We start from the raw sequence: 25,457 nt of genomic DNA on the forward strand, positions 1-25,457 counted from the left end.
CGCAGAAGCGTGATTTTGAGATGGATGATAGCTTGTGGTTTCAATATATGCAAGTGTATCTGTGTAGTATGTATTTGGTAGAGGATGGACAAGAAAGAAAGTAGGAGGTCATGGGATGAAGGGAAAATATAAATTCATTAGTTGAACAAAATAATTTTACAGATATAGTTGATAGAAGAGTATGAGTGGAGGAGCTAAGGATTTGGTTTATGAGCTCACTCTTCTCACACCTGCATGAATGAGTACGAGCTTCTTTTATAGAGCCATTCCAACGACATACTTGTAGACATTTTTCAGGATACTTCTACATACTAGCTTCTGTGGACTCATTTCACACTACAAACTACTCCTCAAGTGACTTTTCTTTCTGTTTATCACGTCCACTAGAGTAAGTCTAGATTGGACTAGAAATTCCTACGTCAGAAATTGGATAAGTATATCCAAACTTGGTTAAGACATTCCGCTGTGTCTCCCCCGTGCTGGTGTATGCAGAACACTCGCGAAAGAAGAGGTTTCGAATTTTGTTATAGAAACACAACATATGGTGAGGTCTCTCATAGCACTGAATATAGAAACACGACAAACAATCACTAGACAAGGAAAGCCAACAGCCACATTACACTTCAGGTAGCCAAAAAAAAAAACCAAGGTTTTCATAGACCATCACAACATTACTGAGGAAAAAAAATTCATGAGACCAAATATCAATACTCGTCTCCCTCATCACCATCCTCCCCCTCGGCAGACTCAGCACCCACCTCTTCATAATCCTTCTCGAGAGCAGCCAGATCCTCACGAGCCTCAGAGAACTCTCCTTCCTCCATGCCCTCACCAACATACCAGTGCACAAATGCGCGCTTGGCATACATGAGATCAAACTTGTGGTCGATCCGAGAGAAGACCTCCGCCACACTAGTTGAGTTGGAGATCATGCACACAGCTCTCTGCACCTTGGCAAGGTCGCCTCCAGGAACCACAGTAGGTGGCTGGTAGTTGATACCGCACTTGAACCCAGTAGGGCACCAGTCCACAAATTGAATGGTGCGCTTGGTCTTGATAGTGGCCACAGCTGCATTCACATCCTTGGGCACGACATCACCGCGGTACATGAGGCAGCATGCCATGTACTTACCATGGCGAGGATCGCACTTAGCCATCATGGAAGATGGCTCAAAGGCACTGTTAGTGATTTCAGCCACAGAGAGCTGCTCATGGTAAGCCTTCTCAGCCGAGATAACAGGAGCATAAGAGGACAGCATAAAGTGGATCCTAGGGTAAGGCACCAGGTTGGTCTGGAACTCGGTCACATCCACATTCAGGGCACCATCAAACCTCAGTGAGGCAGTGAGAGATGAGATCACCTGCGTTGAAACAAGGAATTGAGAAGCACATTCAGCATCTAATCTTCATAATCGCTTCAATAAAGAGCATTTTAGTTCTCAAACTAAATGGATGAGCTGGATCTTCGATTACCTGAGAAACAAGGCGGTTCAAGTTGGTGTAAGTGGGGCGCTCAATGTCAAGGGAGCGCCTGCAGATGTCATAAATGGCTTCATTATCAAGAAGCACAGCAACATCAGTGTGCTCAAGGAGGGAATGGGTCGAAAGGACGCTGTTGTAGGGCTCTACAACAGAGGTAGAAACTTGGGGCGAGGGATAGACGGTGAAACTGAGCTTCGACTTCTTGCCGTAGTCAACAGAGAGACGCTCCAAAAGAAGTGACCCCAGACCCGAACCAGTACCCCCTCCAACAGAGTTGAACACAAGGAATCCCTGCAGGCCAGTGCAATTGTCCGCAAGCTTGCGGATTCTGTCCAAGCAGAGATCCACAATCTCTTTCCCAACTGAAAATTTGTAAAAGAATTGTTAGGCACCCACCACATAGACCATCAATAATAATAAGATCAGGGGTCATCGAAATACTTACTGGTGTAGTGACCACGGGCAAAGTTGTTGGCAGCGTCTTCTTTACCGCTGATCAACTGTTCTGGGTGGAACAGCTGGCGATATGTTCCAGTCCTCACTTCATCAATGACAGTGGGCTCAAGATCTACAAACACAGCGCGTGGGACATGCTTCCCAGCGCCGGTCTCGCTGAAGAACGTATTGAAGGCATCATCACCCCCACCGACAGTTTTGTCACTCGGCATCTGGCCATCAGGCTACGAAAGGAAATGGGACGCACAATCGATTAATGAGCTGAACATGCTCCTAGAACTAACAAATACAAGGATATCACGTTATACATTGCAATGAGATCTAATACGACCATAACCATAGCGACACAAGCAACCGCAAGAATCAGCATCAACAGAGTTCCGAATCACAACAACGAATGAAACCAAGCTGAAAAAGCGTTACGAAGGAGAGATACAAATCCAATTACAGGTAGATCTCATTGTAATTGCTCGACCTAAGGGTCTAAAACTACAACAATTGAAACAGGATAACAATGTGCAGTACTTTGCCCAGATCTACATGAAAATGGTTGAATGCGCTTCATCTTGCCTGGATCTAGGTCATTTCTAGCAATGGAACTCACGGAACGCAATCCAAAAGCTCGGATCCAGCTATCATGGACAAGATCTTTCTCATGCAATAGCGTCCGATTCTACGTCTAAACTCACACAAAACAACACGAATCAACAAAAATGCTGGACACAGTAAAGCTCGCAATAACCACGAAGACGGATCCGAGGAACGAGACTGCTCACCTGAATGCCATGCTCGAGACAGTAAAGCTCCCAGCACGCGTTCCCGACCTGGATCCCGGCCTGACCGATGTGGATCGAAATGCACTCCCTCATCTTCCTCTCACGAACGAAAGCGAGACCGAGAATCGAAGGTTCGAGAAGGACTCGAGCGAGAGAGGAGACGCAGAGGTGGACGAAAGAGCGGCGTTTATCAAGACGCCGTCGAAGAAGAAGAAGAAGAAGAAGAAGAAGGTGCAGAGCAAAACGGAGGTCGAGAGATATTATATAGAGGCGCCATTTCAAAAAAAATTTGAGGTAGGGCGAAGTGGAAAAAAGAATGTCTCGGCGGTTAACCGCGGTTAGTTAACCGTGGTTTAATATAGAAATGCCAGCGAACGAGGGTGGTTAACTTTGGTGTGGCGTTGGATTAATGATTGAGGCGCCTAACCATGGTTAGTTGCCCGCCCAGTTTTCGAAATCCTTCTCTTTTTATAAAATTGCGGGAGGGCAGATGGGGCTCGGACTTTGCGGGAATTGCAGCTTTGCCATTCCGTATTCGCGGCAACGGATAGATTTGGTGGAGGGTAATATGGTCATTCAGTCCAAAAAGTGGGCCCCCCGGTGTGGTGCGGGACGATGATGTTATCTTAGGGAGATGGGCTGTCGAGATGGAGTAGATCGCGAGTTTCTATCAGTGGGCCCAATCACGAATTGGATTTTTCCCTCTTTTATGAAAAACTATTTCTTTTTCTTTTTCGTTTTTATTTTTTCGAATTTGAAATAAGGTGGGGATGGATTTTGCTCTAGAATTTAAAAACTACTTTTTATCCGTAAAAGTTTATAAAAGTAACACTCATAGTAAAAAAGAACAAATGATACGAGAAAAACCTATTTAAGGATGCAAAAGTCATTAAACATAAAAGACAATCCATATTATCAACAGATGTTTTAAACACACTAATGCGGATTATCGTGTACGAACGTGTTTTATGTGTTTATTGTAAATTAACATGCAAACATGGTCTGTGCTTATTAAGCATGTTGTGTCATATGACCCGCTTTAGTAGGCCCGTCGAGATAGTCCAGCATAACTATTAAACATGTTGTGCTGAGGTCAGTAATTGTTGAAATGCATTTTCATTTCAACACGACACATAATTGTCAGTTTTACGTAAAAGTATACTTTGAATCCTAATTTGAACATGCTTCAAATTTGTAAATTTAACATGGGAATAGGTTATGGTGGCCAATTTATGAAGTTATTGGTGCATTGAATGTATTTAAATCACTTGCACGAATTATTCTGACCTAACAGCGATGCATTGATTGTATTCTTATCGGTTAATATCTTCTGCTTTTGGCTAAGGGATTTTCAACCTAACTTTTTATGCTTAAAACATTTTATACTTCAATTTGATAAAAAAAATTTGTGGGGTCGAGTACAGTATTAGCCCTCTAAGTTTCAATATATGTGTGATTTGACGCTCTGACTTTTGTTTTGTGCAACTAAGTCCTCTATCTTTCCTGACTTGTGTAATTTGGTACTCTAAATTCTATTTTGTTTAATCATATCCTCTCTTTCTTTCTTGTTTTTTCGTATTTGTGCAATTCGGCTTGGGTCGATATAGGTTTGGATCATAATAAGCAGGTCGTGTGCAAATATCTCTACAACAATTGTCTTCGACAAATGAATAACAAGAATATTATTCTGTTGGTAACAAACTTTCGATATTTTTTAAGTAACTAGAGAACTACTTTGTTCGATACTTCACAACAGTAACTAAAGGCTCTGTTTATTTCGTGAAAAATGGATGATTTGAAAAATATTTTTCAAAAAACTTGTATCGCTTGAAGTATTTAATCAACGAAAAATATTTTCATTGTCGAGAATAATTTATGTCTAAATATTTTCATCGATAATGAAAATACTTTGCGTTCGTTCACTTTTGTAAGCGATACAAGCAACCATTTTTAGGAAAATATTTTTCAAATCATGCATTTTTTGCAAAACAAACGGAATCTACATGAAACAAAGCTCCGACTTTTAGCATGGTGGTATCTAGTTTTTAGCTTCGACGAAAACATGACAACCCTTGCGTAAATCATATATTTATTCAAGATATTTCGCAATATCTTTGGTAAAAAGGACATCATGCCTGATAATTTTGGCTATTCCAAAGTCTGAAATGTGATTACTATTATTATTATGATTATTTAAGCAGCAAAAAAAAACCCTCATATCGGGTAAAAGCGGGTTAAACCCGGTTGACCCGACTCAACTCTTGAATTATTTGAGCAATGTTGGAGATATCAAGATTCATCTGCTATCTAATTTACCAAATGATACGGTGCTCTATAAGTGGTTATTTGAGTAATTGACCATTTACACCCGACAGAATATATTATCATGGCACGTAAATGAATTAAGGACACGCTTCATAGAATGTCGATTATAATAAAATTACTTTGCTTGACCCATATAAATACTAAAATGATGCAATTATATTCTTCTTCGTGGTATTACGGATAACAAGATTTGTTATTGTGTGACTTTTACTATCTCAAATTTTCAACTATGATTCGAGGAAAAATAGGAGAAAGAGGTGTCTTCTTGTTCGAATCGACCCGGTCCAACCCAAAAATTTACGTGCCACGATCCGGTTGACCTTATTTTGTTGGCTCGTTGAAACAAAGTCCGCAAGTACCTGATTTTCTCAAATGCCGTTTGGGCTGGTTCTTGGGTCCGAGGTCGTTTTTGCCAACCAAGTCTAAGTGCCACGTGATTAATCGGTTTGATGGTTTTGCTAAAGCGATTGATCGAAAGATCCGATTGCACGACTTGAGAAAATTAGAGGGCTTGGCTGCACATAGTAAAACTTAGATGACCAAATTGCACAGAGTCAAGAAGTCAGAGGACTTGATTGAGAACTAAACCGTACTTAATTTGTAAATTTTAGGAGATTAATACCAAAAAAAATTTCAAACCGGTACACTCGTGCCACATCTATTCCAAACTAATTTTTTGTGTCACAAAAGCTCTCAAAACCGGTGCACCGATGCCACATTTACTTCGATCTAATTTTTGTGTCATAAAAAATCTCAATTCAATACTCCCGTGCCACATATATCCCAAACCGATATACTCGTACCGAATTTACCCTAAAATTATGGTAAATCTAGGATTTTTTTTTTCGGGATAAACGTGTCACGGGTGTATCGATTCGGGATTTTCTGTGACACAAAAATTAATTCTAGGACAATTGTGACACGAGTGTACCAATTGATGATTTTTTTTTTATGGTATTAACCCTTTTCGGGGCAGTATGGCATGCAAGCATCTATAATTTTTGCAAACAAGGCTCGGGGTTCGATTGTATGGTTTGGCCCAAAAAAGGGGAACAAGAAGAAGATGAGGAAACGAAGATGCTCCAACGTGTTCAAATTTCGGCCCAACTTATGGAAAGAAGTTCAAAATGCAAAGCCTCATTCGATCCCCCAAGCTCGAGTTTATACATAAATTTTGCAAGTGATGAAAATTTTAATCCTTTTTTTTTTGCCACTGTATATACTTGTTTATCCAAGTTTTGTTTTTTCTTTTGTCTTCTCATTTTCCTTTTCTTTGAATTCAATCAAAGTTGTTCTTATTTTTTTTGTCGTGTAATTGTGAATTTCTAAGTTGATATCTCTAAATCGATCCAATTGTGATGTTGAATTCATTACTCTACCTTTTCGCTTTGATTTCATATGATTAGTTGTGGCTAAAATAATTGAATTCAATTCCATCTAGAAGTAAATCATTCCATTTTCCTCATATCCATTTGTTACGTTAGAAACAAATTCAGGCAAAGAATAAAGAGTGCTTTGATATTGTTTTCACATGCTGTTCTATCTGGGTTTTTACTTGACTAATCCTCACCTCATTAGCATGGCGTGTCTCGAAAAAAATGTGCTTCACATCATCTCCCTTAGTAAGATTTTTTTTTTTTTTTATGGAAAAAGGCACTAAAAATCCTAAACTTGTAAACACGTGACATATTTACCCCAAACTTGTACCAGTGTGACATATTTACCTCAAATTTTTTCTTGTGAAACCAAAAATCATAAACTTGAATTCGTACGACACATTTACCTCAAAATTGGGATAAACGTGCCACATGATTATAAGTTTGAGATTTTTAGTGTCGCAAAAAAAAAAAAAAAAATCGGGCAAACATGTCACATGGGTACAAGTTTCAGGGTATTTGGCATCACGAAAAAGTTTGGAGTAAATGTGTCACGTAATTACAAGTTTTTTTTTTGTATCACAAAAAAAATTCAGATTAAATATGTCACAATGGTCATGATTTAAGGTTTTTGGTGATTTTTTCCTTCTAAAAAAATTGATAAAAAGTACCATAAAAGTTCAGCAAAATCGTTCTTCGATTAAGAATAGATAATAACGGTATCGACATAATTTTTCAGCCGATAAGCATGCTACAAAGTAAAATCTAATATTTTTCACGCAGCATCGCGCGGTGTGTTCCTAGTATGCACGATGTTAACCGTGGCAGCGCGCCTGACATGGCTGTGATATCGCCTCAACGTAAGTGCATCCCTATGTTATATTCATTCCATCTCCACAAGTGGTCAAAAATAAGTGTTCTCATAATGAAATATCTTGGTGCCTAGACCTGTTGATCCTTTTAACTTGATAAGCCTGCTCTTTTGGGGCAAGTGGGTGTTGGTCTACACGATGATCTCTAAACTCCTGGTGCTCACACTACGATTCAGAGCAGTAAATTTGAGTGCACTTGAGGATGTTCCATCGCGTGTTCCATGGCATTATCACTAGTTCTAGCTAGTGCACCACTCAAGGCATGGTGCTATAAGACAGGCATTAGACTCCCACCATATAAAGAGGGCGCAGTCGAAACAACATTGGTGGATTTATAAAAAAAATATGTTTTTTGCAGCACTCGATTTTCTGTGTAATCATTGCCACCACCTTGTGTAAATGGTGCTGTGAATGTTCTTGGCATTCTAGCCAGCAATTTCATCCACCTCACTCATGAGCCTTTTTCTCTTTTGCTCTCTGAGCAGGGGAACTTAAATGGGCTGTGATCTGGACGTGTACTAATCTTTGTGTGAATGATACGAAGCAGGAGCCGAAGCTCCAATGACTCATCCTAGGCGGTAGCCAACCTAAATTGACGTGGAGTTTATCTTTATCACTGCCACTCTCTAAGTTAAAAGAAAATATTTTTGTTCCCTTTATCCCAAGAAATACCCCCAAATTTTTTACGTCCCGGAGTTCGGATAAAGTAGTTTGAGGACTTGTTTAGATTCAATCCACCTCACTCATGAGCGTTTTTTTTTTAGAGGAATTTAAATGGGATGTAATCTGGACGTGTCCTAATCTTTGTCCGAATGATTCCCAAGAGACAGAGATAGCTCCTAGACATGGGAAATGTTAAATATGTCTTGAATTTTATGTACACCTCACGGTTCATCACCCGACCCGACATATTTTTGTGCGGCCCAAAAGTGGAGAAAAAATTGAGATTTAGTTCATGATGCGGAGAGTTGAGCCGATAGGCCCAACTCGGAGCAAGCAAACAAATCTTTATTGCGGTACAAACATATGTCTATGGGGGTTCGGGGGCAACGCTCCCGAGAAAAGTTTTTTGGGCTCTATTTATACTGCGGCTAGGGTTTTTTCGTTTGGCATTGAGAATTTTCTTTACATGAGAGACTTGTGAGTCTTGTGCTTTTGTTCGATCTATAAGATCGACTTCTGTAATCTGTACTCTCTTTGGAATCTTGTTTTGCCTCGCCGGTAGATGTAGATCACCTTGATCGAACCACGTAAATCCCCGTGTTACGTGTTCGCTTTCGCATTTGCTACAACAGGAAACCTTTGTGTTTAGGTCAATCATGAGCTGGGCCTGTAGCGAAGTCCCTAGTGTCTTTTCACGACCTCGCGAGTTCGAAACGCCATGGTAGCAAGGCTGCGGGGACAGGTTTCCTCATCTGAAATTTGTCCCGATAGGTCAAGTCGAACCGAACATTTTATAACAGGTGTGGAACTCTCGTAGTGAAGGCTAGAGAGTGTTACTATGCTAGTCCCCTTCCCACACATGATAAAAAAAAAAAAGTTCACGAGCTACTCACGGGGAATGTGCATTTTGCATGAGATACATTGCATGTCTCTAATCGGGTTTAAGATATTTTAGAATTTCGAAACATAGTAAGCATCGGATTATCATATTTTTCTTGACACACAGATTTACTTTATTGAAAAATGATTAGCTTGCTTCATCATCTTAGTAGTATAGTTGTAAAGTAAGACTCTTTTCTCATAAAAGAGAGACCAAGTAGCATGAACTTTCCTTATCCGTTTCATATGTTAGTTCAAATGCTAGTCTATCGGGTAAGGAAAAATGACACAAATGATTCCTGAATTTTGACCCAATATGCAATGTGGTCCATGAACTTTAGCTTAATATATAATGTCGTCCCTAAATTTTTAATTTGTTTAATGTGTTTTTTGAACTTTTAGTACGTGTTTAATTTAGTCCCCAAACTATATGAAAATCTTCAATGTTGCCCCTAAACTTGATAAGTCCAGAGAACACATTGAACAAATTAAAAATTCAGGGACTATATTGCACATAAAGCTAAAGTCCAGGGATCATAATGAAAAACTAAAAGTCGAGGGACCTATTGGATATCATGCCAAGGTTTAGAGGCATTATCCCATATGCCAAACAAGGACACCTGATAAAAAGGTATCTGAAAAATTGGGTCCACCTGCTACAAGGGCATGCAATAATGGCCCTTATCCTTCCCAAGAGAAACACATAGGAAGAAATCGTTTGTTATTGTTGCCTCTACATTCAGTCATTTGGAATCTATGTCCTTGATCGTTTCAAAATTTAACAAGACCCTTCTTTTCTTCTGATAGCATCAGTTGAGAAACCAACTATAGTTACTCGAATAGATTGAGACGGTCGGCTCAATTTGAAAGACATAGATGCACCAGGTACTCTAAATCTGATGTATTCCTAGTGCAGATTCTTGACTGCTGTGTACAAAATGGAGGACAAACATGACCTGGAAGGCTTTTCTGGCTATTCCTGTCCTTTTAATGCTCAAGAGCATCACCTTTTGATCAAAGCTTCCAACTTTTTCTTTATGGTGTCTCCACCATGCCATAAAGATACACATTTCGCCAATGAATCTTATGCTCCTTAGAGGACCCGCAAGCCACTCATAAAAGTCGGGACTAGTACCATTGCAAAGTGCCAAAAACAAGAACTTCCATGCTCTTGCGCGCAAACACGTGCGCTTGTAGATCATGATTCCTTCCTCTCAAATTATGTCTTCCATAAACTACTATGAGGGAAATCCAAAGGGTGTCCTCAAAATTTGATTTTGTTGAAAATCGGAGCTATACTGCGTAGAAATTGACTCCAGATGAGGCCGTTTCTTGAGTCGATTCTGCATACTTGACCGTATGTTCCTTGAAGTTGAATTGTAAAATGTTGGTTCATGCTTCCTGGAATATGTGTCCAGTCTTGGGTTGCACTTTGCGCAGCAATGACTCTAAATCAAGTGAAAGGACACAGACAAGTATAAGATTCTTATCCCTCGCTTGGTATGGTATGCCTTCAAATGGGGCGAGGTTCTTCCAACTTGCAAAGCCACTATCTGCGGTAAAACAAGTTTTGTTCCTTCTTCTTTCCCTCACAAAGCAATCAAATTCAACACAGAAAGTAAGGGATCATAGAAAAGGTGAAAATGATGAGAAAAGGTTGTTGCTTCCTTTGCTGTCTCTGACTTAAATGGAGACAAAGATGCCCATCAGTCAAAGGCCTGTTTATCTTTTACCAGTGGATAGCTCCGTTCCTCCACACAGACTTATGCCTCAATCATCAATTCAGAATCAGAAACCCGCTTTGATGCCAAAGAAGCCGCTTGCGAATCAGGGCCGTCCACCCCTTACCAATGCGCTTCCTCCTTTCGAAATCCTCTTTCTTTGCAGCAACTTCATCTCCATGAAATGAAAAGGCGAAGATATAAAGGAGCACACAAAACAAAACTTCCAAAAGCTTGGTCATGAAGGTGGGAGTGTGAAAAATACAGATGCTATCCGTTGTACCAAAGCTGTCAAGCTCATTTAGTTCCTCAGTATATTACAGAGCCATGAAAGCAGAAATTGACAAGAAGGAAAACTAAGAAAGTTTTACGCATTGGCATAATCTACAAGCCAACATTTCTTAATACATAGGAACAAAAAGGACAAAAAAAAGAGCTGTTGAGCTCTTGTTTATGTAAAGTCTCTCCTTAGTGCTCAGAGACTGTACTTGTGTACATATAAATAGACTTCCTACATGGCTATACCGAGAAGCCCGCCGAACTGCTCGTCAGATCTTGGGGGTTACTTCGTTTTGGGAGGATTGAATGTTTCTTTAGTCTTGTCTGACAACTTGCAAGAATCGAATTTGCAAGGGTCGGCCTCTATCAGCAACTGAACGACCTCATTCATGGTTGGACGAAGAGCAGGGGCTCCATAAGTACAGCGAATGGCAATCCGAAGAACCCGAATTATGTCTTCCCAAAATGAACCTGATAATCGCTTGTCCAAAACTTCCACGGTGCCTTCTTTGGTGTCCACTTTGGTCGAAATCCAGCATATGATGTTCTTGTTCTCTCCAAACTCGGGCTCTACTGGCCTCTTCCCAGTTATTAGCTCCATCAAGACAACCCCGAAGCTGTACACATCGCACTTGGTGGTCGCTTTTGATGAATATGCATATTCTGTCGCGGAAACCAACATGGTTAGTGAAAGCAATCCGTAATGCAACAGAAAGAAGTAACCGTAATTGATATAAATTGGACAATTTGTGATATAGTACCATAATTTCTCATGCTGGTGCACAATTAGAACTCATGACTGGTTCCTACCCCATTTAAAACATTCTTGGACAATTAGAACGTGCTGTGTAATCTAATCATTGCCCAAGCTTTTTTTGGCGATCGCACACTTTTTAGCACTACGCCACCACTAATTAAGTTCTTCAAAAGTTCATATTTCTAGTTGGAATAACACTTAAACCATGTTTTGTGGAAGATGCAACAACTCTTTGACAGTTCAAACTTAAAGATTACCTGGGGCCAGGTACCCATAAGTCCCTGCGATGACAGTAGTAGTTGAATCCTTGCCACCTCTTGCCTGCAAAACTTTGGCTATGCCGAAATCCGCGACCTTGGGTTGATAGTTAGCGTCAAGCAGGATGTTGGTTGACTTGATGTCTCTGTGAATAATAGGTGGTAACAGATCGTGATGGAGGTACGCCAAACCCTGCGCAATGCCTAGCGCAATCTGATGACGAATGGGCCAATCCAGATGGAAGGGCCCCTTGTGGAGTGCCTCATAGAGATTTCCATTAGGCATGTATTCGTAAACCAGCAAGCTGCAATCCCGACTCGAGAAGTAACTGTACAGCTTGACTATGTTCTTGTGCCTCACACTTCCTAGAGTCTCCACTTCAGTCTTCAATCCCTTGTCCAAAACTAAATAATCTTCGGACACACAATCTTTCACACTTCGGCTCCACAACTTCTTCACGGCAACAACTTCCCCGCTGCTCAGCCCTATTCTGTAGACCGTGCCAGAACCTCCATGTCCCACTATGTTCTCATTGACCATGGCCTGGATGATCTCCCTTTGATCGAAGCTTATTCGATGGAAACTCTTCACGTCATATGAGAAGAGTGATGCAGAGAGCGTCTCATCACGATCCATGACGGATCTCTCCTTGCTGCACTGGCGCTTGAGGAACAGTATTGTTCCTAGGGTAATGACCGCCGATGAAATTCCTATTGCCCAGATATTCAGCCTCTTCCGGTTGTTGGTCTGTGAGCATATGGGGAAATTGTTATCTGACGAATCAATGGACGCAGAAACGCAGAGTCCTGGGTTGCCAGCAAAGCTTTCTACTAAGCCTCCTTTCACTAATGAAGGCGGAATTGGACCGGAAAGAAGATTGTTGGAGAAGTTAATGGAGTTTGGCAACAATTCGCAGAGACTCTCAGGGATTTTCCCGGTCAGGAGGTTGTTGGAGAGGTCAAGAACATTAAGTGACTTCAGTGAAGACAGGGATTTGGGGATGGAAGAATTCAGCCTATTACTTTGCAGCAGCAATAAATTTAGCTTCTTGAGATTGCCGATTTCCGAAGGTATCGCACCCCAGAGCCTATTGCCACTCATATCAATCTTGACTAAGTTGGCGGCTCCAGAGATTTCAGGAGGTATCACTCCTGAGATGTTGTTTTTCTGTATGAAGAGCTCCGACAAGTTCCTCGCATTCCCAATTGTATCCGCTATAGGACCACTCAGGTTATTATCACCCAAATCTATGATCGAAGCGTGAGGCAAACCTAGAATTCCTTCCGGGATTGGGCCCTCTAGGTGGTTAGAACTAACCCGAAACCGTAGCAGAGTCAAGCAATTCGCATAACTGGACGGTAACTGACCAGAGAAATTATTAGCCAGGAATAGGAAATACTGCAGTTTACCTCCTTTGCAGGCTTCTGTTGGCAGGGGACCGAAGAAGTGGTTTTCAGATAGGTCTAGGACAATCAAAGTTGACAGCCGCCCCAGATTCCAGGGAATTTCCCCCGTGAGCTGATTGCCGTAAATCGACAAAATGGTCAGGGTTGTTGAATTGCCGATCACTCTCGGGAGTTCTCCGCTGAGGCTGTTGTTGTAAACTTGCAAGACTTTGAGATGAGGGAGCCTGCATATAGACTCCGGGATTTTCCCGCTCAACAGGTTGACCGACATGTCCAAGTCTATGAGCTCGGTAAGATTCCCAAGCTCCTCTGGTATGCCACCAGCGAACTGGTTGTAGTACAGCTCGAGATGCGTCAAGTTCTTTAGCAAGCTGAGCTCTGTGGGGATTTCCCCCTGCAGGTAATTTCCACCCAATTCAAGATCAAACAAGGATGTCATGTTTCCTATCGATGGCGGGATCCGTCCCTCAACCATGCACGTCATCAAGATCATGGACTTGAGTTTGCTCAGCCGCAAGATGTTATCGGGAAGTCTCCAGTAGTCGAAGCCATCATTCTCGTTGAAGTTGAGCAGCTCTAGATTGGTAAGGTTAAAGATCGACATGGGGAACTTGCCTGTGAAGCGATTGTATGAGAGGTCGAGTCTCCGGAGCGATTGCAACGGCGAAAGATCAGGTAGAGTTCCGCGGAGGTACAAGAAGCTCGTCTCGAGTTCTTCCAAGAGAGAGCAGTTGACGAAGCTGTCGAAGAAGCCGCCGTGGAGCTTGTTGCGGCTGAGCCTAAGGACACGCAGCTGCGGCAGGTAAGAGCAGATGCCGGCGGGAAACTGACCAGAGAGCGACCACCCGCTCACGTCCATCTTTACCACGTCCCCGTGATCGTTGCAGCCGATTCCTGGAAAGCTGCAGAAGGAATTCTCTGCCCCTCCATCGAGATTCCAACTCGACAGAGCGTTTCCATACAACGAACTCTTCATCAGGGCGAAGAATTGGGATTGGTTCGTGCTGGCCGCTTGGGATAGGCACGACAGACATACAAGTGACACGCAGAGGAAGACGGTAGAGCAAAGAGCCATCAAGATTGTTTCTGTGTTTTCTGTGTGGGAGAGGGAGAGATGGAGAGAGAGTCTAGGAAGTTTGTTGTGGCAGAGAAGGTGGTGAGCTTGGCGAGAAGTATATAAATTGCATGACTGATGGGATCACTGGGTGCAGGCAGCAGTAGTAATAAGCCCTGTTGACAGAAGAAAAGATTGGGTCGTGCATACAAAGTACCCTGCGCGCGCCCGCACGTACGCTGATCTATATCTGTCTCTGTCTCTCTGAGAGAGAAAGAGATAGATGCATGACTTTACATAAAGGAGCTTTACGTGTATTAACCCCACCCCCCCAACTAGATCAAGTAGAGAGAACAACATTCAAATGTTTTTGGCTCAACTTTATGCCGATGAGACGCATGAACGAACGGCATCCGATCCCGATCGAGCTCCCATCTTTCCATCTCTACACCTTTCCAATAGCCAAAGCGACGGCACTCATCGATGCCATCATCCCACATGCCACTGTTTTTTTTTTTACTAAATGCTTAGTTCTTGCTCAATCTCATTTCCGGGTCTGACACTGCTTATCTTCAACTTGCCGGCGTCTTAGAACAACATGCATAAACCCATCTTAGTAAAAATTGATTCTTGAGCACTGTGGGGGTGGTGGAATAACAGATTTTTGTCCAGGGCCACTCTCCAAGGTGCTCGTTGATTTGCTTTCACGGGGTATTTCTGGGTGAATGACACGGAGAATCAGCTCAAATTCTCTTCAACAGATAGAGAAAAAGAAAAAAAGGGTGGCTCAGTTGGGGAATGGTACCCCATAACTTTTACACATATTTGCTTGTGGGGAATCCGGTGGAGACCACACCAAATAATTTAGCAAAAGGGTGCAATGGAAGAGTACAGGAATGCCTTTTCTCTGTTCTGCTCAGTGGGTTCTCTGTTCATGATACAGCAATCATCTGATATGTCCTGAAGACAATCGTGGCCTTGATTAGTTCTGAGTGGCAACAACTTCAGTTTTCCTTTTTCAGACTTTCTTTTGTTTTTTCGTGCAAGGATGTTGGAACAATCGATAGATGTCATCTGTCATCAAGCAGAAATTTAAATTAGCTACGATCAATTTCTTGATACAAGATGAACGGATTCGAGTACTCGTTTAGACCCTGAAATTCTATCTAAACATACTTTGAGTGCGAAGAAACGAAACACGAATTTCATATGATGTTGGCTCTCGAATCTAACTCTCACTCATAGAGCGTGTCCAAATATGAATAAAGATTTTTTTTTTTCTCTTCCTCTGGAGTGGAGGAATGCTGAGCTCAATGATGAATCCCCAAAGCAAAGATGCCCACTCTCCAAAAAAGCAAGAGAGGAGAGGAGAGGAGAGGGGAGGTGGACTTGGCATCTTGGAAATTGCCCGAGAAGCCGCGACGTGGCAGCAGCCGAGAGGTCGCTTTGCCGCGATTTAAAAAAAAAAAAATCTTGTGAAAAAAATGGCTAAGTGTAAGCCAAAAGGGGAATTAACAGTTAAGCCAATCATGGAATGTGGGGGGGGGGAGTGCATCTTCTGCTAGTTGACATTCGGGTGTTTGCCCTTGTAGTGACGATCAAAGGGCCATGGATGCTTTCTTGCGGCCTGCCGCGTCCCAAAACCCTAGACAAAGATCACCCTGAAAAGGAGATTCCTCTTCTCCTCTTTCGAGAACTCTGCTTTTCGTTAGTGTGATTCCTTCTTCCCAATAGATTTGAGTGAAAGATTTGCTTTGCGGAGTAAAATGTCCGTTTATAGTCCTATTTATTTTTTGAAAAAAATAATCGCTCGTATATGTTATAAAAATAAATGGGCGGGAAAATATTTTTTACCTACTAATTATTTTGAGCGGTTGTTTTTTTTGGAAAGACGTTTTCGGAATAACTCATTTTCCATATAAAGCTACGTTTGTTTCGTGGAAAATGAACGAAGAAATAAAAAAAAATGTATAGAAATGTGAGGCTTCGAACCTGGAAACACCAACAAATTTTCTTCCGCTAGTCGTTCATCTGATTTGGATCCAACGTAAGCTGAAACGAACGGCATGGGCCGTATGGCTACTCGCCAATGCCAATTTGGGCCACCGGCCCAGTAGATGGAAAATCACATGGGCCGCATCTTCGTGGGCTTTAATTACTCCGTCTCAACATCTTCCCACAACATTTTCTTGGAAGTTACAGAGCCGAAACGCAATCGCCAAAGCACTTGGGACCCGATTCCGTTAAGATTAAACATTCCCAAAGGTTCTCGACAATCTAATAAAAAGCTCATATGAGACATCGGGCGATGGACGGGATCAGACCTTGTGATCTCGCTAATTCTCGCTACTAATAATTCATTTGATCGTGGATTCTTTTCTATCTTTTTGCCTAAGCGCAGGAAAGTTCGCGTTTGTATTTCGTTGGGGCCCATGGCCCATAGTTTCATTTAGACCGAACCAATCACGAGAAAGGGTAAAGAACATTCGATCACTCGACCCGCGCTTGTAACTTGTAACCTAGCAAAGGTTACAGGAGAAATCGATTACATTCTTCGGAAATCCTCGCCGGAAAAAAGAACAACTAACTTGTATTAAGGTTTTCCCATACAATACAATCTAAAACTGCTCCTATACAATTGTTTCTCGTGGTTTGTCTGGACTCCAACATTCCATCCCAAAATGTTCGGTTTCCGAAGCAAGTATCGGGAGCTCCCGGATTTCTAGTGATGGTGCAGCCGTCGCCTTCGTCCCGGGCCTTCGATCTCTCGCTCCGTCGGCGTTAGGCATCGGCTAATACCCCTATTCTCATGTTTAGTTGCACATCTTGGTCAGCTTTTCCCACCCTCCACCCCTAACTCGCCATCTTTCTCGATGGCGATGTCGACCGGTCCGCACCGTTCGGCCTCCTCCAGCATCTGAACCACGCGCCTCATGGTGGGTCTCAGCGAAGGAAGCCTCTCCGTGCACAGAACTGCGATCCTCAACACCTCGACGGCCTGCTCTCGAGTGTGATCTTCTGCGATCCTCGAGTCCACCAGGCGCATCACGCTCTCTTTGCACTTCAAGTTGCTCGAGACCCAGCTCACGATGTCCGTGTCCTGCCCATACTCCGGCTCTATAGGCCTCTTCCCTGTCACGAGCTCCATCAGGACCACCCCGAAGCTGTAGACATCGCTCTTCTCGTTGATCCTGGACGTGTATCCATACTCTGCGATATAGAACGTACATTAATTATAAGCATGAAGCGCTGTCTGAAAACTTCGTTGGCTAATTAATCATTTTCCATCTGGTTTCATTCGAAAAGAGCTATCAGAGATTAATTGAAGAACAGGAAATACAAGGGCATGGCCATGATCATGATCAATTCTTTACCGGGGGCAATATATCCAGGCGTTCCTGTTATGACCAGTGTGGAGTCTTTGACGCCGCGACCGGCTTGAAGGATTTTGGCAAGCCCGAAATCAGCAATCCGGGGCTTCATGAGCTCATCCAGCAAGATGTTACTCGACTTCACGTCCCGGTGAATCATGGGCCTCTCGCACCCGTGATGCAAATACTCTAGTCCCTTGGCTGCCCCAACCGCAATCCAGTATCGCGTCCTCCAGTTCAGCTCCGACTTCCCGGACGAGTGGAGCCTGTCCCACAGGCTGCCATTGGGGAGATACTCATAAACAAGCAGGCTCAAATCCTCGCTCGTGATGCTGCAGTACAGCTTCACCACATTGACATGCCTAATCGAGCTCAATGCGTGGACTTCAGATTCGAATTCTCGGGAGCTTTTGCAGTCCTTACGTAGCATTGGGCTGGTACTGAGGTTGCTTCTCTGGGTGCTAAAGTCCGCTTTCAGGATGTGCTTCACGGCGAGCTCTCGGCCGCTAGGAAGTTTCGCCTTGTACACGTTCCCAGAACCCCCTTTTCCGATGAGGTTCTCTTGCTTTATGGAATCGAGAATCTCATCCTCGGTGAAGGTTAGCGTGTGGAATGACTTCACTTCCCAGGACTCTTCTCTTGACTTGCTGTCTCGATCCTTTTCTCTGTTCTTGATGCAACAGAAGCATGCCAAGGAGGTTAGTAGTACCACTGAAGCTATAAGGAAGTAAATTAGGATGGTTCGGACGATCTTCAATGCGCCTGGATGAGATGAACATTGCTTGAAGGAACTGATCCTTGTGGAGGAGCATAGGCCGGGGTTTCCGGAAAAGCTTCCATTGTAAGCTTCGATCGAGAGAGATTGTGGGATAGGGCCGGTCAAACGGTTGTCAGAGAGATCGAGAAGGCTTAGTCTTAAGGAAGACAAACTAGACGGAATCTGTCCCGAGAGTTCGTTATTGGACAAATCCAGAGAGTTCAGAGTCCGCAAAGATCCAAGAGATGGCGGTATTTCACCAGAAAGAGAATTGTGAGCCATGTTAAGGTTGCTTAGTGAAAAACACAAGCCCAGTGACTTGGGTATGGCACCAGAAAGCATATTATACTGCACATAGAGGCTGCTCAAACTTTTCAATTCGCCGACACTCACCGGGATTTCCCCTGAGAATTGATTGTAACTCAGGTCGATTTTAACCAACGATTCAGCTTCCGAGATCTCCTCCGGCAATTTACCCGACAAGTGATTATTTCCGACTAGTAACTGAGTCAACGCCTTGGCATTCTTAATATCAGAGGTGATTGGCCCTTCAAGCTCGTTCAAAGAGATGTCAATCATGTCCACATTTGGCAGTCCCCAGATACCAGCAGGAACAACACCAGAGAGACTGTTGTTACTGACCCGAAAGCGTGTCAAGCTCGAGCAATTCGCGTAGGCCCCTGGGATTTCACCGGAGAAGTTGTTCTGAAGCATGAGAAGCTGCATCATCGTCCCCTGCTTGCACATTTCTGGCGGGATTGGACCCGTCAAGAAATTCTCCGAGATGTCTATGTAATTGAACTTCGCCCACGAGCCAAGCTTCTGAGGCAGAGAACCATTGAACATATTCGTGTAAAGGGACAGATTGACGAGCCTCTGGAACTCTCCGAACTCAGTCGGCACTTCCCCAGAAAACCGATTCTTAAATAGCTGCAAAGAAACTATGTTTGTCAAGAATCTCAGTTCAGACAGATCACCCTCGAGATAGTTCATCGATGCGTCAAAGTACTCAAGTTTTGTGAGGTTTCTGAATCCGAGAGGAAACTTTCCGGTCAAACTGTTGCCATAGATCTCGATTCGCCAGAGATTCACCAAATTTCCAATCTCTTTAGGCAGTTCACCGGTCAAAGAATTATGTGAAAGCTCCAAGCTTTCGAGCTCAGTGAGATTCGTGATAACGGGCGATATTCGTCCTTCGATGCTGCAATTTGACATGTAAAGCTCCTTCAACTTCAAAAGGCTTCCTATTTCTTCAGGAAAAGGAGTCCTATCAAAGGGATTGTCTCCGACGCTCAAGACTATCAAATCCGTCATGTTCTGGAGGGAACTCCATGGGAAAGCTGAAAACCCGCTATTGTTCAAGTACAGATAACGCAGTTTGTGAAGAGACGAGATGTCCGGGACCGATCCTGAGAAGAAATTGTTTCCAAGGTCCAAGTACTGTAGCTTAACGCAACCATTCAAACTGCCTGTTGTTGTGCCGTGGAAGGAGTTGAATCCTAGCGCGAGCTTCTCCAACTTCTGGAGCTTGCACATCGATCCCAAGGGGAACACGCCCGCTAACTGCTGGTTCGATAGGTCGATCTCTGTCACTGATCCATTGACGTCGCAGGTGATGCCTGCGAATTGGCACGGTGGGTTGTTCAGCGTCCACGAAGAGAACAGGTTTGATTTGGGAGTTTCAAGTGTGGCTGTGAGGTTCAGGAGTATGTGGAGGTCGTCGGCAACGGCAGTGGAGGAGAAGAGGCAGAGGAAACAGAGCAGGAACAGAGGAGGGAGGCTCCGCCTGCCGTGAGTGGTCGACGCCGCCATGATTGGCGCTGGAAAGAGAGAGAGAGAGAGAGAGAGAAGTGAAGTTGAAGGGAGATTGAAGATGGAGACAATTGAACTTAGGCCGATTGTGCTCCCATCATCCACATATCATCAACACATGCTCTGTTTTTCTCCGAGCACGGGTTGGTGACGTTCATGTTTTCCGTTAATAACGGTGCATACATGCCTTATTATATTAGGCGCCGAAAATGTACAAAGAAGAAGGTACATCCAGGTCGTCCAACTTTGATTTTTTTTAATACTCGAGGGTGACTCGATGAAGCCTCATATTCCGTGTAGGAACTATATTTCCGGAGTCTAGTCCAGCGTGGTCCGACTTGAATGTCAGTTTGAAAATTAGACAGGCAAAAATCGAATCGATTCGGTCCAAATGAGCTGAGCGAACTCAACTTTTTATGCTAATTAAAAATTATTTTTCTCGTTCTTTTTTTTTTTTGTTGGAAATTGAATCGAGTCTATTCAACATGAATGTCCTGACCCATTTCTTTTTCCCGCCTTTTCTTCCGTATAAAATTGTATACACCATTATTTTTAGTTTGCCTTATTTGAATAGGATATACCTTATCACACACTAATGAGAGGACAAGAAAGTCACCTAGACATGATAAAAAACGGATTAAGGTAATTACATATTTTATCAAAAGGTTAAAACAAAGTTAAAAAAAAAAAAACCACTTTTTTAAAATTAGATAAAAAGGTTGTGGCTTTCTACATCAGGACAAGCTGAGAGAAGCAACGTTTTCTTTTTGTCGTGTAATGGCCTTGCACTTTCTTTCAGGCAATGTCACAGAAGCTTCGCTTATTATTAAAAGCAATAAAGAGGGAATATAATTAAATTTTGTGAAGCCTCATCCACACGTTTTCTTACTTTTGTTTCATCTTGATTGGTTCTTAGCAAAATGACAATGATTGGTGTTCTTCCAATATTCTTCCTTGCCCCATTTTTGATCTTTTCATTTTTCCTTTTTGGCCACCCGACCAATCTCTTATTAGTTAGGCGGCGTCATGACATTACTTTACTGGGATGTAATCGAGCTTTGTGAAGCGATTAATCGACACAGAACGCGATTAATTCTATCCCACCGATTAAGCCGAGCCCCGAGCACCATCGATGCAGGAACATCGCGGTCTTCCCCGCCCTATATTTGTAGATTAAGTGAGGGGTCCAAATGGGTTTAACTTACTGTATATATTTGCAAAACTCCGAAATTTATCATCCGATTTTATTATTATTATTGTTGTTACTACAATTAATGCAGTTTGAATATCTCCGAAGAGCTGAAAAATGCTAGTGTAGCCTCTTTATGTTTCTCTTCGGTGTGAAAAGTATAGTGACCACCGAGGCAATTATGCGGAGTACGGTTTTGTTGGTGAACAAAATGAAATACAGAAAGGGTGAATGACCCGTATGTGCAAATTACGAAGTTGGTTAAAAAATGACCAGAGTACATAATCATGAAAACTATAAAGCTTCTACTCAAGCTTTCTTTTTTCATGTGTATGGATTCAAATTTTCAAAAGGTTTGTCAATCGCGCTTAAGCCGGTCTTTACTCAGAAAAACTCACGTCGCATCACTCTAGAAAAATTTCAACTCTCCTCGGACTTCATAGACAATAACTGGTAAAAAAGATTTGAAACTTCTAGGCAACAAATCGCACCATTCGAAATTCGAAGGTGAGTACATATCGTCGCAATCAATCCGGCCCGGACCTAAATCCGCACACTCGATATGTCTATAAAATCTAGGAAAACAACACGGAAGTACCAACTCTAATTGAAAAGACAGGCAAAGTTAAACTTCAACATTGAATTTGGACGGCCCCTTTTCTTTTTTTGCATTCCATAAAGTGTCGTAACCCTTGATGGCAGGCAGCCGAAGTTGACTAAAGTGTTGGAGAGCAGAGGGAAAACGTTCCATCCAACCGGACAAAAAATGGGACTCTCGTGGGAAAGAGACCTTTTCCTGGAACGTGCTTCGATGGCAAATCTTGTTTCTCTTCTCTTTTATTTTATTTTATTTTTCAGTTTAGTGAAATGGTGTTTTTCTTTAATTATGACAATGATCCACGTGTGGAGACCCAATACTTAGATGCTCAAATTAGCCTGTTTTGTTTGGGATTTTTAAGCAAAATTTCACCAAAATTCGGAACTTATTCGAATCTCAAAAACCATCGCAAATGCTGCATGCGAATTTACGTGCCAACAATTGCACGCCATTGAAGTTTCAGATTAGCGAGCGTCGTGAAATTTTAAGTTTGGTAATGTTTGAAGAAATAAGTGTACCGAAAGTCCTAAATCTCGTCACAAAGGTGTATTTACCTCCTCAAACTTTTAAGCAGCGCAATCAAGTACTAAAATTTGTTGAACTGCTGCAGTCGAGTTCCTTCTTAATTCCATCTGATTTGGCTAAAGAAAATTACCGATGCAGCCTTTTTCTTATTACCTTTTCAAGAAAGAGAGGACTAGGATAGGAAAATCCAAATCAGCCACTACGACTCCTTCCGAAATATTCGCCTTGTGATTTCTGCAATCGTGCGTTTGATTTTGTAAACAGGAATATAACATTCCAAAAGCCTCACAAACGGATGCGGAATTGGTGAGGTTCACATAAGCGCTGGACATAAAGAATAGTGTGGGATAGCTCTTGCTCAGCGAACGAAATAGATCATTTCAATCCGACTAGACATAACGTCCAGTGCGGCGATAGAGGAGTTCTCGAGGAAATTACCTTGTCGACAATTGACCGAAGCTCATTCCCGTCGCGAACCTTTTACTATGTTATCAGACACGAGATCCGTACGCAGATGTCGCACCATCCCATCATCGGGGATAAGAATGGTACGCATTGTTCGACATTCGACATCTAGTGCATAGAAATATTAAATTCTATTAAATTAGGAGGTGGTATCCAAGATTTGGCCGCCAGAAATTTGTTTTTTCTTGGCCTTTGTACTGTGCAGGTTCGAGTCAATCACTCATTGATTTGGAAACCCAAGTTCATGAATGTTATATCCCCCGTTTTCCACCTGCAGTCCACGTTCTACGTCTCTGGCGGCCCTTTTTGTTTGCACAAGTCCAAGTGATGTTGACTACTCAGTTTGACTGCTACTGTTCCAATCCTGTGCATTGCCAGCAAATAAGCGTGTTTGTCTTCCTCGCTCAAAGTATTTGTTCATGAAATCTGTAAATCTAAGCCCCAAAACAAAACTTCATAGGAAAGATCAGCTGGCCACATTGCAATTGTAGCTGCGACAGAGCATAGTCTCGCAAAAATTGGCCGTCGCTTCGTCTCTTCCGTCGAGATCCGAGAGTCCGAAGAATATAGTTCGTGCTCGATTCTCCGTTACCAGCTCCGATCTTCACCGTCACACACTTCCGGAAGTCGTTTGCTGCTCGTCTCCGGGTGACATCCGAGAATCGCCAAAGTAGAAAACCGCCGCTCCCGAGAACGACGATGGTTAGTTCCCAGAAGTGATTTAAGCATTTGTTCTTTAAATGTAATGAACGAATTCAGTTGGAATAATGAACAAGACAATAAGAAAAAAAGAGAACGGAATGAGAGGAAAGCTTGTGGGTTTCGTGTTTTGGGAATGGACCGACCAAAAATATATAAATAACAGACAAATAAATTCGAAATTAATAGTCTTAGTATTAGATTTAGCTTAGTGTCTTTTAGTTGATATTCACATTGTCTAGAGATTTTAGTGAGTCCCTTGCTTATAGTTTAGCTTTGGTAGATTGATCTTTTAGACAAAATTTGGATCTGATTTCATAGGAGCTCTTGGGATTATTGTCTGGACTTGATAACGAGGTCATGTCATATTCTTTGCCCGACTCATATCGCATTTTTACCTTTTACCCTTCTTTTGTTACCGTCTTTGATGTATTTGATTTCACTCCGCTGGAATCTTAACTTGACGTATCGGCGGCTTGCCTTCGCTAGTTAAAAGGAAAGGTTCCCTGAATTTCTATGCATTTCCTTGAATGAGTTTTTCTTATTTCGTTTAGCCTGGTTGGATGGTTTGGCCACACACTAGGATCATAATAAACACAAAATATTTGTATGGACACTTAGCGTATAAGAACTTTAGGATCCATACTTTTGTATTAAGACTGCATGGACACCTTGGTAGATGAATAATCAAGTTTAGCTATCGAAATGGCACTAGTTAGATAATTAGTGTAATCAAGTCTTAGATCCTATGTCCCCGGTTGCGTAGGAAGTTAGGTACAATTCCATACGTCACTTGATTTTCTAGCCGACCCTAAAAGGCCATTGGCAACTCCTCACATAGAAATAATGTACAATAGCTTTAAAACTTTGAGTCAACAAATCGCACCATCCGAAATTCGAAGGTGAAAAATATGCGACCTATCCCTCATTTGATTGGGGTACATATTTGTTGCAATTCACCCAATCAAAATCTAATTTGGCTAATGGAAAAATGTCGATGCAGCCTTTTTTTTGTTACTTTTGAAAGATGCGTGAGGTGCCTTGCTAGCCAAGCTAAGCCAGCCTTTCTTTTCTTATGTCGTTCCATATAATAGTTAGGCAAGTGTCTTTCCCATATCCGATTATACCATGCCCAACTTAGCTCGGGCTTCTAATACATTAAGCAAGACGAGCATACTACTTTAGGCACTGCAATTGATTTCGATTTGCCATGGCCTCATCGGGAAAGCGGCATTAGCTTCCCACCGGTTTGTACACGAGAGGCTAATCCCGCTTCGGTGCTCCTAAGGGACGTATTCTATCTAATCCTCTAACTCCTAACATAAACCGTTCTGACACCACTTCCGCGGGCCCAATTGCTTTTTCCCCTCTGCATCGCTCACTCATTATGTTGGCACCAACAAGCGCCACTTTAAGGTTATACGAATGTGGAAGAACACAAGGACACAAGTTGTTCGGTCCCCCGCATCGTACGAGAGACATGGAACAACTGGCCCGTGTCACATGGCACACCCTTATTTTACTATTCAAGAAAGAGAGGACAAATTCAACAAAAAAAGAAAGAAGGAAACAAAGAGAGAGAGGACAACGGGAGAAATATCCCCATCAGCCACGACGATTCCTTCCGAAAGCTTCGCTTAGTTTTTCTGCAACCGTGCGTTTGATTTTTCTTGGAATGATCTCAAGCATCAGGATTATAACATTCCAAAAGCCTAACAAACAGATGTGGAATTGGTC

At 42.5% G+C, this 25,457-nt stretch overlaps 3 protein-coding genes across 3 annotated transcripts; all 3 read right to left on the reverse strand.

Moving 5' to 3' along the window:
* Positions 1-519: 519 nt before the first annotated feature.
* LOC115739514 (tubulin alpha chain-like) lies at positions 520-2,975 on the reverse strand. The gene is made up of 4 exons (XM_030672640.2): positions 2,715-2,975; positions 1,928-2,162; positions 1,474-1,844; positions 520-1,361 (listed from the first exon to the last, which is right to left on the reverse strand). Exons 1-4 carry the CDS (start codon positions 2,805-2,807, stop codon positions 705-707), a joined length of 1,356 nt encoding a protein of 451 aa, XP_030528500.1. The 5' UTR covers positions 2,808-2,975; the 3' UTR covers positions 520-704.
* A 7,854-nt stretch (positions 2,976-10,829) lies between these two features.
* On the reverse strand, positions 10,830-14,639 carry LOC115739553 (receptor protein-tyrosine kinase CEPR1). Its single transcript, XM_030672696.2, has 2 exons — positions 11,844-14,639; positions 10,830-11,492 (listed from the first exon to the last, which is right to left on the reverse strand). Exons 1-2 carry the CDS (start codon positions 14,323-14,325, stop codon positions 11,113-11,115), a joined length of 2,862 nt encoding a protein of 953 aa, XP_030528556.1. The 5' UTR covers positions 14,326-14,639; the 3' UTR covers positions 10,830-11,112.
* A 2,207-nt stretch (positions 14,640-16,846) lies between these two features.
* Positions 16,847-20,375, reverse strand: LOC115739610 (receptor-like protein kinase 7). Its single transcript, XM_030672796.2, has 2 exons — positions 17,679-20,375; positions 16,847-17,514 (listed from the first exon to the last, which is right to left on the reverse strand). The coding sequence occupies exons 1-2, from the start codon at positions 20,242-20,244 to the stop codon at positions 17,135-17,137; spliced, it is 2,946 nt and encodes a 981-aa protein (XP_030528656.1). The 5' UTR covers positions 20,245-20,375; the 3' UTR covers positions 16,847-17,134.
* Positions 20,376-25,457: the final 5,082 nt, after the last annotated feature.

This window comes from Rhodamnia argentea, chromosome 2, assembly GCF_020921035.1.
Source record: "Rhodamnia argentea isolate NSW1041297 chromosome 2, ASM2092103v1, whole genome shotgun sequence".
Lineage (NCBI taxonomy): Eukaryota > Viridiplantae > Streptophyta > Magnoliopsida > Myrtales > Myrtaceae > Rhodamnia > Rhodamnia argentea.